Consider the following 13,578-nt stretch of genomic DNA (forward strand, 5'->3'; position numbering starts at 1 on the left):
GAATTCAAGCAGCAGATGGTGTGATTTAGAGAAAAGGCCATTGGACCAGGAGTCAGTGGCTGGGGACAGCATCCCAGCTTCTCTCTTTACCAACAGCGTGACCTTGGGCAAGTTCTTAACCTCTCTGACCCTCAGTTTCCTCAACTATACAATGTGGGGGGTAGGGGGGAATCTCCTTATCTAACTTTTAAAATTGTTGTGAGGTCCAATAGAGATAATATATGTGAAGGCTCTTTGAAAATTGAAAAGGATACTTTTTTCAACACATCCTTTTATGGCATTTTCTAAGAACCAAGCATTGATCTGTATGCTTTGCAAATATTAACCCAAAACGACTCTATGAGGTTGGTACTATTATTATCCCCATTTTAGAGAGAGGAAACAGGTACAGAGAAAGTAAGACCCTTGCCCAAGGTAACACAGCTAGTGGGCAGCAGAGCAAGGCATATGTCTTCTTTTACTCATATAAAAAAAGCCAACAATAATAATACCCAACCCTGTATAGCTCTCCGTATTTTACCAAAAGGCTTTTCATGCTCATTATCTTATTTAATTATCACAATAACCCTATGAGGTTGTTATTATAATATTCCTTTGTGGCTTGGACATCTCTTGATAGTAGGAAATGTATTTCAAATTATTTTTCCAGTAATGGAGAGAGCTGTGCAGTGCCCAAACCATTTATTTCCACCTGTCCAACCCCCTCCATCTATAGATATGGACTTTTGAAATGGAAGACCCTGACCAATAACAAAGCATAAAGAAAATAAAACCCAGAAGAAAAGGAGTAGGTGTGTAATCACAGCCAGCTCTACATGCAGACAAACAGGGAAGCTCCCTACAAAGTGTTATTTATATTTTGTCAAAAATTATCTCCTTTACTGGTCCCATTCTAATTCTTCCTTACTGGCCTAAAATTCTACCATAAGATAGTTTGACTCAACACCCTTCAAGTTAAATGTCTCTTTGGAAGAATACCACATTACCATGTCCATCCCAATGTGAATTATTTCACAATGTCCTGTCCACTTTGACAGCTAGCTAAGAGCAGGCCCTAGCCTGCACACAGAATAATTTGAAATTTAAAAGGTCAAGATGGGTTCAGAGCATAAGACAGGCAAGAAGGCAAGGCTGAACTGAGATCTTGAAAATGGGGTTGGAAAACTAGTGCCGTAGTTGAATCCAAGGATTCCAGGTGCATAGAGCCCTAGGGGAAAGAGAGGTGCAGGGACCAAGGGACACTCCAGCCAAAGAGATGCAGGGAAGGGTCTCCTGGGATGTTCTTCCTCTTTGGATTTCCAAAGTCTACCTCCTGGCACTGCCAACTGGTTTTCATCTCTGAAGAGCTGTGCTCGTATCCCTGTAAAGATGGCGGCTGTCACTGTGCATGCATGTGTTGTGTTGTGTGTGTGTGTGTGTGTGTGTGTGTGTGTGTACCAGGAACACGTGCACACAAAGGAATCCCTGCCACAATGCAAGGAGGGGCAGCAGGAGAAGAGGTGAGGGGACCCAGCAGCAGGGGAGGAAACTCTCGATGGTTATGTTAAAAAGGATTTGTTCCACTGTCAAAACCAGAAAGCTCTCCCCAAGAGCCAGCTTTAGGGAAGGAAGCCTGAAATGACAGAGAGGCGGTGGGATGTATTAAGGAGGCTCTTTGGAAAGGAGGGTGAAATAAAGGCAAAAGGCAGGTGTGGCCATAAAACTCCACCTCTGGAGTGTGATGGGCTAGCAACGCCCAGGGGAGGAACAGAAACTGGGCTCTGGTATTTCTGCTGGGTCCCAGACAAAAGGGCTCCCAAAGCCACTCTGAGTCTCTAGGACAAAGACAATCCTTTAAATCTAGGCCATCCGAGCACTCGCCCTCCTGGTTCTCTCCAGCCACTGGGAGAGGGCCCAATGACTACCAAGCTCCTGAAAACTGTACACACCTCACCTTCTGCCCTCAACCGCCTATTTCCTTTTCTGGGCCCCATCCTGTCCCCAAAGACATCAACCTCTTCTCCACCCTGGAGCTGGCGGCCCTAGGTCAAGCTGGCATCAGCTCCCACTCAGGTTCAGGCTATCCAAGTACTCAAACAAAGACATATTTGGACCCTCCTGCAGAGAGAGAGGGGACGGTTTCTGGGCCCAGAGGGAGCTGGCCTTAATCTGCTGCACAGTGAATGACAACAATGTGAAGAATGAAAATATGGTTTGGGGGGATAGTCCCCAGGAGCCCAACATTTGGGTATTTAAAGGAACTTTAATGAGCTTAAGAGGCTAATCTGGAGTTCAGGAGGGGGTGTTTTGTTTTGAAAAATCCTTTTAAAAGTTCCCGAGGCTTGATAAGGAGGAGGCAACAGAACTGTGAGTCAAGGAGTGGCTGTGGTGTAACTGAAGGGGCTGGACAGAACTAGGGGAGGAGGCTGCACCGAAGATCCTTCTCAACACAGCAGCAGAACCTGGTGCTCGAGACATAAAGGATGGTTCTTTCCAGGTTGGAGGAGAGTGATGTCCAGAGAAGCAGCAAAAAGTGGAGAGTGAGTGAAGCATCTGCATCCTATCAGAATGCCTGCCAGGCTTCTCACAAACGACTCCTTGTCGTGGTTTACTGGTGATCGCATCAGACTCGGGCACCTCTCGGACCCACCAAAAACACCTACTTAGAGCGGCAGGACATAACTCAGCACCCACTAAGGTGCCAGGCACACTCGGAAAGATGTTCCCGGGCCCCTAAAGGGTCACCCAAAGAGCAATGGTCACCGGATCATGCAAATCTGAAAGTAATGCCCCTCGTCAACTACTGAGCTGAGCCCTGCTCCATAACTAGGTGGCCAGGTGGCAGGACTGCTATCTTGTGCATCTAAAAGATTAATTAGTTTCCTCCAAGTGAGCAAATCAAAAGAGGACTCACAGTCCATAAGGACAGTCTGGGGAAAAAACGAGGCAGTTGATAACATGGTGGTGAAGTAATAGCTGATGCTTGCAAGAGTCAAGTTCATAGAATTCCACAAGGCAGAGGGGAGTGAGGGGGAGGCAGAAGGGGAGGCGGCCATGTGAAATGTAGATACAGCATGGGTCACTCCCAGCCATGCTGGATGCTAAAGATATTTGTTATATGAACAGAGTTTGATTGGGCCTGTCAGACAAGGTAGTCTAATCCACAGTGGCCAGAGATCTATCAGGGCTTGTCCGTTATATGATAATAATGATAAAACACAAATATGATAGGGTGCGGAGACACTGGAGGCCTAGAGAGTCAGAAAAGCCAGACATATTTACTGTTATCCAAAAATAGGATCCCCAAACAGGAATCTCGAAAGGCTGGAAGAGACCAAACTCTTTCATGTGACTTTAGTTAAAGGACTAGGAAAAGCACAGTCCATTTCGTATTTTCAGTTGTCATGACATGATGGTGCAATAATGGGGAATCTGGCAATGGTTTCATTAAATTCTAGCTAAGCCAAGCATGGTAGCCAGGTGACAAGCTCCACAGATGACTCGGTTGCCTTGGTTCACCACTAAAAAGAACAGCACAGACGTAGGTTTCAAAAATCCTTTTTTAGCTACCCAGACGGGGCTATGCGTGATGAGACCAAATATACCCACAAGGTGGGAAACTGATATAGGGCCATAGTTTTATTCCCTCCATAACGTCTTCACTAATACTTCATTGTTTCTGCTGCATTCCAATTGCATCTGCTGTCTAACGCCAAAAGAAACTTAATCCCCACCCTAAGTCTCGTTTTATTTATTTTCAGTGGTGTGAAAACAAACATGTATCGAGATTACAGTGTTTACACCTTCTTTTCAGCCGATATAGCTCTAATCCTTCTGCTAATTAATGCCAGGGCCATAGTGATTTTATTAATTTCATCTTGGTTAAAAATACAGAGACAGATAGTCGTGCTTGACTAAAATAACAATTTGACATTTGGAAGGTGTTCGCTTCATTTCAGCAAGACGGTTGGCTGGGCTTCATTTAATATGTGACAAAGAGACACAAAGCCACAGCCGACAGTGGTCAATGATAACATAACTAATTCTATTGTGATAAATTGACTAAAACGTCCCACATCGTGCTAGTCAAAGAGACTGTGGAGAAAATGGAAATCCTTCAGAGCACCAAGCCAGTTTCTCTGTCGGTTCCAGAAAAGAGGCACAAAGGAGAGAAGGGCCTCTTTTCTCCACTCTCAATGGATATTTTCTCCAGAACCTTTTCTACACTTTGCTCCTAAAATTACCAACTTCCCCAAACCAAATCTGAAAAGGCTGCTGGCAGCAACACTTTTCCACATGTCCCTAAGAGACTTTCAGAAAAACATATAGGGTATTCCTAGCGGGAAGGTGGGGCATGCCGGAAATAGCACAGGGCCCTGGTATACAGGAAGCTTTCTGCTCCAGGCAGAGGGTGGGAGAGGCGCTCTCCGTCCCCTGGAGCCCCCAAACCTCCTGACCTCACTTTATCTCTCAAAGTGGCTTGCTAAGAAGTCCCTTCTGAAGATGTGAAAATGCATTTAAAAATCCATGCTAGAAAGACGTAAAAAAAAAAATCGAAAGGCACTACAGTAGAGCTAAGATTTCATAGGTAAGGCAGAAAATATTTTTAAATATTTCCATGGTGGATGTGACTGCACTTTCTCCCCCCATAGTTCATTACCCAGCGTTGTACAACTGTACTTAATAATCAAGTTAACATGATTCAGTATTGGTTACTTCGAATTTGATATAATTCAAGAATGACGTTTTGTCTATGCATTTACTCTAGGAAGCTTTAATGAATTTCTGGCAATAAAATGAGTATTTTAAATCCTTCTCTACTTTCTCACTTCTAAACACTATGACCTAAAATAATTTCTCTGACCGTAAAAAACAATTAGCTGATAATTTAATAAATGGAATTGTTCTCATTAGAGAAATAGTATCTGCTCATTACTCCCCCCAAATTTTCCAGAATTAAAAAGCAACAATGAAGAGGTCTCTCTAAAATTAGTAACAGTATTTTGGTTAATACAAAAGTTATATATTAGAAAAATGAAACTAAAAAGCAAGACAAACAATGAACTGTCAGAAAAGCTGTTGTTGCTGAAATCCAAATAGCAAAAACAACTCCTTAGTCAGGTAGATGACAAAAGTCCCAGAACTCTACACTATGTAAAACCAGGTTGGATAAATAAATTTTTTTAATATGCTCCATTTATGTAAGGATCAAAAGAATCCCACAAGCCTACTCTGAAAAGTAGTGTTCATATCTAATTCCCAGAATACTATTAATATCTACTCCTGCTATCTAATTTTACTTCAAAATTTCGTCTTAGATTCCAAGAAAGCCCTACCCAGGGACCAATACATATAAAAAGAGAAAACACCTCTGAGCAAGCACTGTTTCCAATCACTCTCTAAATAAATAAAAAAGGAGATAAATCGGCCTGCACAAACACAGTCACGGCCCATGGACGGTTCTTATCCCAAGCTAAGGCCCCCTTCAATTTAATGCAGACATCAATTTATTACCTAGCTGGGTTTGATTTTTATATTCCTTAAATTTTATTGTGCCAGGAGCGGGGCCAACAAAAGATAAAGTAGAGCAAAAATCTAACAATTGCCTCTGTAATTTCATCTCTGGGCTCCTTTTATGAGTAACCGCGTGCCCAATTTTGATCTCCAAGTAATGTCACGGTAATGAAAACCAAACTAACTTTCCTCCCTACACACACACATCCTATACCACCCGATAAAATGAAGAATTAGTTCATTACTGATCCTAAGAGAGACCATTACCTCAGCCATTTTCTCCTCGGGGCTGCCAATCAGCAGGTCTGAAGAAAGACACAGAGAAAGCTCTAAGTGTGATAGGCATTTTGCCCCATTTTGGTCCCTTTCTTCGGAAAAATTGGTCTGCTCCAAAAGAAAGGGGGGAAAACACAGACAGGCCCTCTGAGGAAAGGTTTCCCAAGGCCTGTGATTTGCTGACATGTGGGGAGTTATGATGTTATGAGAACAGCCCCGATGACAGCAATACTATCCCACACTGCTCCTAGGATGTCCAGAACAATCTAAGGGATAATGATAAACTTCGTATGGGAGGGGAGAGGGCCCCGCCTGACGCACCGAGCTGCCAGGCACATGAAAGAAACAATATAAACTTGATTTAAATGTGGGATCCCTTCCAGAGGCTTAATTATCTATTGTATTACCACCTTCCTGTTATTTAGCAGCCTCTTCTGTCTTTGAGGTAAGTCTGACTGCAGTATTTGTTTGGAACAAATTCAGGGAAAACTCCGAACTGACCCAATCATACAGGACTCAGTTAACTAGGGAACCCAGTTACATAATAGGAGTCCCCTAGGCTGGAAAATATTTTGGTTGTCTGCTAACTTGCAAGAACATTGAAGACAGTTGAGTCCAGTTTTCAAACATCCACACCTATAGCATCCTGACGTTTTCTACAACATGGTACAGCTTCGTCAGTTCTGTAAATGCACCATCCCACCTAACTAGTTATTTTTCTTTGATGACATATCATGAACAATAAAGATCACCTCCAGTTCTTAATTTCTGGACATTCATAAATCAGTTTTCTACATGTCAGCCTTAAAAGCTCCTTTGTTTTGGATGATCAGAAGATAAATTATTTCTAAGGGTGTCATAGAGCATGAGACAAATATTTAACAAAACATCCCAAAGTCTTCAAGTGAATGGCTGTGTGTCTAAGATGCCACCGTCAATTCAATTTTTTTTAATTAGACAAATTTAGTGTTTGACATCAAGAAAGTGTAACAACTAGCTGATAGTGTGGAATTTTCACTTTTTAACTGGCTGCCTGACACCATGTACAGGCAGCTAGTAATTCAAATGCAAAACTGCCCAACAACCAGAAATGTACATAGAAATGGCTAAAATAAATATGATAAACTCACTTTGTTAAATTATGCTTATGACTTTCACTAAAGACTGCACATTAGCTATGTGTTCTTTCATTTTAATGTGTAGAAATAGCATTTGAACTTCATGAATTTGGAGACAAGGGAATTGCATGAATACGCATTTTTTATTAAGTGTTCCATAATTTACCACCAGCATTGTCCTACCACTTTAACTTCCATCTTATTTTCCTCTCCATTTGCCTTGGCTGGGCCTCAAATTTTAAAAAGATCCACCGGAAAGGGCAAAATTATGTTTACAAATTTATTTGTTAAAAAGGAAAAGTGTTCTCTGTAACTGTTTCATGACTATTATCTGAAATTGAATTGTATAGCTCTGGAGGATAAATATCTGGTCATTCTGCATAGTTTCTATTCAACACTTAGTCCTGCACTCTAAGTAGAAGAGGCTTTCGAGAAATACCTGATAGGATAATACAAATGCAAAAAGCGCTAGACTACAAGCCTCCTGAAAGCAGGCTCTGAGACTTTTTCTCAATATCCTCTCATCACCTAGCCCAGTGCCTTACATGTAGAAACTCCATAAAAGCTTGTCAAATAAAGGATTTTATCTTGAGCCTAATTTAAAACAAACAAGCAAGCAAACAAACCTCTCCTTTCCCACCTACAGCAACTACCATGCAGAGTAATACCATTAAAAGTATTAAACATACTAAAATCCTGTTTTCTTAGGAAAATGGGATTGGTATGAGACAGAGGAGAAAAAAGAAATGAAATTAATCTTAAAGAAACAATTGAGGGGCTGGACACAGACCAGTGCTGAGAGTGTGCCATGAGCTAAAGAGTAGAAGCCATTCTATTTTGGACATCTGTGTTTCCAAAATATATGTTAAAATTAAAATTAAAAACACTCATTGTAACATCAACACCTCTCCGAACAATGAAGCTCACACTCCTCTATAAAATCTTCTAGTTCTGGCCAACAGCTGGCAAGTTGATCCCTGCAATTTTCCTTTTGCAGAAATAGCTTTGTGAGGGCAGAACTGACCCCACTGGGCTAATAAGCCCAAACCGTGCCAAACCTGGAGGGCTGAAATGGAAGGGACATTGTTGTGTTAAGTACTTTACAACAACTGTTTCTTCTCCTCTTGACACAGCCTGACTTCCTTAAAGAAGATCTGACTGGCCAGACAGCTGTGTTGACCCTTAAGCCTTCTTTGATTTGTGATTTTTTTTTTAACAAACAGAATCGAAATTCACAGCCCAAATCCTTTCCTAAGCTCCAATACTTTCGAATTTGCTAGTGTTGTGGCTGAAGGATGTGGACATTTCAGTAACCTATAAGCAGAAAGATAAAGACTGGGTCTCCACAAACCCAAAACCTTCCGATAAAAAGCAAGAGAAAAAGAGAGCAATCAACCAGAAGCTCTGGTGATACTTGAAGTTGTGTGGGCAAAATCTGCTTAATTACTTAAAAATTGCTCTTTTCACTCAGACACTGTGACAATAAACAGACAACCAAGAACAGATACAGGCATATCTTCTTCACAAAAATATTAACTGAAAATTACCATCTTGTGAAGTGGTCATGCATTTTTCACTTCTTTTTATATTTCCGTATTGTGCAACCCACCCAAAATCGAACACGTATTTTTTAGTGCTGAAAATGGAAAGTTATCTTTTCAAAACAACAAAAAAATGCCCAGGACTCTTTCCACATGTGGGTAAAAATCAAGTATATTATGGCAAAGGAGCACTGAGTAGCAGAGAATTTTGTGTGTGTGGTCACTAGGTCTAATGGCTTTGTCAGTTTTTAGTAAACCAGGCAACGCAGAAAAGATACTTCTGTTCTTTCTCAGAGCTATTTGTTATATTAACACTTCTCCTGCACATCTCCTTTCCTTGTGTTTTTCATAACATGATAGAAACTGCTTTTCACGCACACTAGCCCTCCCTTGATGATCCTCATATGGTGCCGTCCCTTCTCACCAGCAACAAATGCGGGATTGTGAGCGCGCGCGCGCGCCCCCTCAGTCACATATACCAGTCCTAGTGTACAAACACAGAGGCCTTTTTCACCACTTTTCTTTCCTTCAGTACTCTGCACAGTTCTGTGAAGTCAGTGTCCCTATTAACTAGCCATTTTGACAAGGAAAAGCAGTTCCCTCTCCTTAGATTCACTAAGCAACTCCGGGCCTGCCTGACGAGAAGCAGGAAAACCTTCTAACTCCTGCTCCCTGGTCTCAACCAGGCTTTAGGCATTACAGAACTCTACATTCGAAATAATCCGCTTTCTTCAATACCTGCCTCCTAAGTCTCCTCAACACACACCAGAACGTTCATGTCCACAGAACGGAACTGAACCTGCTGCACGGCAGAAATGCATACCCGGATGGAATTAGGGAGGAGGCGCAGGATGGAGGACGGCGCCTCAAATCAGGCCCCAACTCTGGCCTAACAGCCCCTGCGCCCAAGGGTTTTGGAGAAAGGGAGGAGGGGGGATACACAGTGAGAGAAAAGGCAAACGGTGCCCGCGGAGCTCAGAGAGGCAGCAGCGCCGTTCCTGAGCCCAATCTGTCGGGACTTCAGTGGACAAAGCCAAGCGGGAAACAAACGCGCACACGGGGATCCATACAACCTCACCGTTAGGCATAAGCGCGCGGGTGGCGCAGACACGTGGGTAAGATGGAGTGCGAACCGGCGAGGAGACAAGGACCACTGGAAGCCCATAGGGCACCCCAGTGAAGCGGGAGAGGACAAGCTTGGTGGGGTCGGAGCCTCGACAGAGGAATGTCCTCTGGGAATGGCTACGTCGGGGTAGGGGACTGGGGGGCGGGGGTGGGGACTGAAAACTAGGCGAGCAGAACATAGAGGGGAGCCAGTGCTCGCGCCTCTGAGGGGCCCGGGCCGTGGTTCCGCGCACCGGTGCAGTTCCCTGCCACCCGGGGAGTGCACAAGATGAGGGTGAGCCGGCATTAGGCGTCTCTGGGCACGCGGTGCCTCTTGCGCCTTCCAGAAGCGGACGAGGGTAAAGGAGGACAATGCCTTCCGCGCCCGCTGATGCCGGGGGGGGGGGGGGGGGGGGGCGGGGGCGCGCTCGGGGGGCGCCGACACTTACTTCTCGTAGTCATACTTGCAGTAGAGCTTCTTGTCCCGGTAGAAGCAGGTGGTCTCCAGGGGCTCTTTGCAGGAGGCGCACTGCACGCACTGCTCATGCCAGAAGCTGTCGTTCAGCCGCAGCAGAAACCTGTCCGAGATGACCCGTTGACAGCCCTCGCAGACAGACTTGGGGCTCACCGCTCTGCCTACAGCAGCAACAGACGTTCACGGGTGAGCCGCGCCGACCCAGCATCCCGGCCAGATCCGGCCGGGACCCGCTCCGCATCACTCCACACCCACGGATTTCCCTCGCGCCCCCCACCCACCATGGGAAGCCGCCTGCTAATCAACCAAGCCGAGATTTGGAGAGCAGAGCAAAATCAAATCAAGCGGCGTTTCTACTAATCAGGGACTGTGGGAAGGTTTAGATTCTACCATGGGAGAGGGCGGAAATCAATAAGAAGTCTTTAATTATCAAACTTACCTAGGTATGCGCGCAAACGTAAGCGCATCATGTAAAATTAGACTACAAATAAATTTGTGCTCCCGGCTTTATCACGTAATCATTAAATCACTCACTATGCTTGCCTCTATTGACTATTATTAAAACTGTGAGTGTGTGAAAGGATTTTTTGTTTGTTTGTTTTGGTTTTGTCTTTTGCTAAAACGCAATTCTATTTTTTTGAGGGAAAACTTTAAATTTTTTTTCTTCCTAAAAAGTCCCGCGCATACAGAAAAATACCGTCTCGCCCCAGGCAAACTCAGTATTGTTCAGACCAATGAAGCCCAAACTGCTGCGTCTTGGCTGGCGTGCAAATTGCAGATAGGTTTTTCATAAATAAGAAACTTCAGAATAGAAGGAAAAAGTAGAGGAAAGAAGCAGGGTGCAGAGACGCCGCGGAGTGTCCCCGCCAGGATTCCGGGAATCAGGCGCGCTCAGCAGCCAGGCGTGAGGGTGAAACCCACCCCAACCCGACTCGGCGCAAACAGGGAATCCTCTTTCCTACCCCGTAGACTTTTGTGTGTTTTGTTCTTTTGGTTTGCGGGGTGGGGGTGCTTTTTCTTAGGGTGGGGGATGCTTGGCCGCCTTTGTCGGCACATTTCACAGCTATTTAAAGAAGACCTTGTCCCCTGGTAACAATAGCCTTGCGCGTGGTGTCCCAAAGGGCCTGACCCTTCCCGATTTCCCTGCTACACTCCTGTCCTTTTCCCCTTTGGGGACCCGGCCACCAGCTCGTGAGCAAGGCCAGCCGCCTCGGGGCACGAGCAGGTAAAGCTAGGAAAAGTAGCGAGAAAGTTCTCAGTTTAAAAATTATTCTTTCTGCCCAGTCTCGGCGCCCAGGACCACAACCCGGGCGTTGGGAGCGGACGTGGCCCTGGCGGAGCGCACAGGGCGAGCCGCGACGCCTGCTGAATGCAGAGGTCCGCGTGCGCTCGGCGCCAGGGCAGTGCCAGCTCTGGCCCTCGGGCTCTTCCGAGGCCGTATCGAGTTGGGAAGTTTCCGAAAGGGCAGGTGAAAGACGGGAACGCAGTTCTCGTGATTTCGTTTCATCTAGGGAGTTGGGGGGATTCCTCTCTGGATACGGTTTCCTCCAGCCGAACTGTCTCGTCCTCTGCCCTCACCCCGCTCTAGCGGTTCCGAGTGAGGGAAAGAGGCAAGAGGTTTAAATGACAAAACGAAAATCCCTCCCGCTAAAAAAAATTAAAACACCTACTCCCCAAACTTGAAAAGTACCAAAGGCGGGATAGGGGCTAGGGAGTGGGAATCCCTGGCCTCAGCACTGGGAGATCCGCGTGTGGAAGCTCTTTCGAGGCCCTTGGCTCGCCGCTCCTCCGCGGTCGCTGCGAAGGGATTGGGGAGGCGGGGGGGACCCGCCGGACCCGAGATCCGGCTCCAGTTAATTAAAGCCGAGGCGAGGGCCCCGCCGCGCGGGCTAATCCCTGCGCTGCGCTGCCCACCGGCCCGGAAAAGCCTCTAGGCCGTGCCCGAGGCTGAGATTGGGGCTGGAGTTGGTGGGGGCGAGAAGCCGCCTCGAGTTTGGGCGCTCCAGGCATCGGGTTCCGTATGCTCGGCCCTAGGCCGCCGCCAAGAGGGCGGCATTTATGAGACGTCGATCAGCTCCGTGATTAAAAATCCAGCCCTGGGTATTTTTAATCACTTGCCACTCAGACGCCTGCGAGCAAGCTCGCCCGCCCCTTGCGGCTTTGGGGAATTCGGTGCCCGGCGCGTGAGGCCCGGGGCGGCTTGTCGGTTTGGGATAGGAAGGACAGAGAGTGGGCTCAACTGAGTGCATGAAGCGGGGCTCTAGCTCCCCTATTGCCCACCCGGTCTCAGCGAGCTGGGCTGCTGAGCTGGGGCCCGGCGGAAGGATGGTGCGCCCGAGGCGCATGGCCTGAACACTCACCCAGCAGCGACGAGAAGGAGGCCGAAGTCTCGACGGCGCTGTGGAAGTTCTCCTCCATCTTCAGGCCGTCCAGCATGTTCGGGCCGCGCCGGGAGGACCTGTAGAGGAGAGGAAACGGCGCTTCTGGCGCCGTGCCCTCTGGGACGCGGCGCCCACAGCCACTGCACTCCTGGGAAAAGACAGAGGGAGTGTCCAGGGTGACCAGAATGAGCCGGGAGGGTAGAGTCCAACCAAGAGAAATGTGGGGTGGGAGGGGAGAGACGAGTCACAGCGAACTGCTCTGACTGATCTGATTTCACTCGAAGTCAACGCGTTATGTACTTAGGCCTCCGCCCCCCAACTGCGTTTCTCCTTCCCCTGCCCCCCACCGCAAGCCCCTACCCCACGCTCTCCCCAGTCCCAGTTTTCACATCCCGAGTCCGACTCCTCCCCAAGCTATACTAAAGTGGGCCCTAGAGACGTCTCTGCAGGAACCCAGCTACTGGGGTAAGATGGGGATAAAAGGAGTGGGTGCTCTCCCTCGCGGGGCCGGGCCCAGGCACGCGGGACTCCGAGGTCTATAGCCCGCGCTCCGACCGGCACCGTTACGTCCCTCACCTGCCCCGGCCAAGGCGGGGCAGAGTAGGCGACCCGGAGAGCGTCCCGCCTGCTCTCGGCCTCGGGGCGCTGAGATCTGCTGGGGGGCGCGCGGGAGCGGGCGCGAGGGGCGCGCAGGGAGGTCCTCCCGCCGGTCGGCCGGTGCCGGGAATGTCTGCAGGAGCAAAAAAGTCGCCTCGGGGAGGAGCCGTGGCTGGCCCTGCTCACTCTTGGACGCATTTCAAATCAACTTTCAGAAACACGCCCGCCCGAGCTGGAGCCTACGAACGGGCAGCCTTCCTTACCTGATGGGCGAGCTCGCTCCCCGTGGCAGGAGCGGAATGAAGTGGCCGAGCGCCGCGGGAAGCTTCGGCCGGGGGAGGGGTAGGCCCTCGAGGCTACAGCCGGAGCGGCCGCCCCCGGCTCCGGCGCGCCCGGGAGGGAGCCCGAGAGAGCGCCGGCCCCTGGCTCCGCTCCTCGGCGCGCCGGGGCCGGGCTGGGACGTGGCTGTGGGTGGCCGGCCTTCTCGGGACGTCCTGCCCGCCCGCGTCGTTCCTCAGGGGGAAGGGAAGGCCGGATGCTTCTCCAAGGCAAGGAGAGAAGGCGGAGGCCCAGGGTCCTGAGTGCGAGTCGGG

The 13,578-nt window shown here is 47.9% G+C and overlaps 1 protein-coding gene across 1 annotated transcript in view; it reads right to left on the reverse strand.

The window, feature by feature from the left end:
- LMX1A (LIM homeobox transcription factor 1 alpha) overlaps positions 1-12,443 on the reverse strand; it is a 142,602-nt gene extending 130,159 nt beyond the window's left edge. The window contains exons 1-2 of the mRNA XM_058538021.1: positions 12,368-12,443; positions 9,982-10,168 (exon numbers count right to left, since the gene is read on the reverse strand). Of these exons, the coding sequence (XP_058394004.1) occupies positions 9,982-10,168; positions 12,368-12,443 (263 nt within the window). The remainder of the gene's footprint in view (positions 1-9,981; positions 10,169-12,367) is intronic.
- Between the last annotated feature and the right edge of the window lie 1,135 nt (positions 12,444-13,578).

This window comes from Diceros bicornis, chromosome 4 (assembly GCF_020826845.1).
Source record: "Diceros bicornis minor isolate mBicDic1 chromosome 4, mDicBic1.mat.cur, whole genome shotgun sequence".
NCBI lineage: Eukaryota > Metazoa > Chordata > Mammalia > Perissodactyla > Rhinocerotidae > Diceros > Diceros bicornis.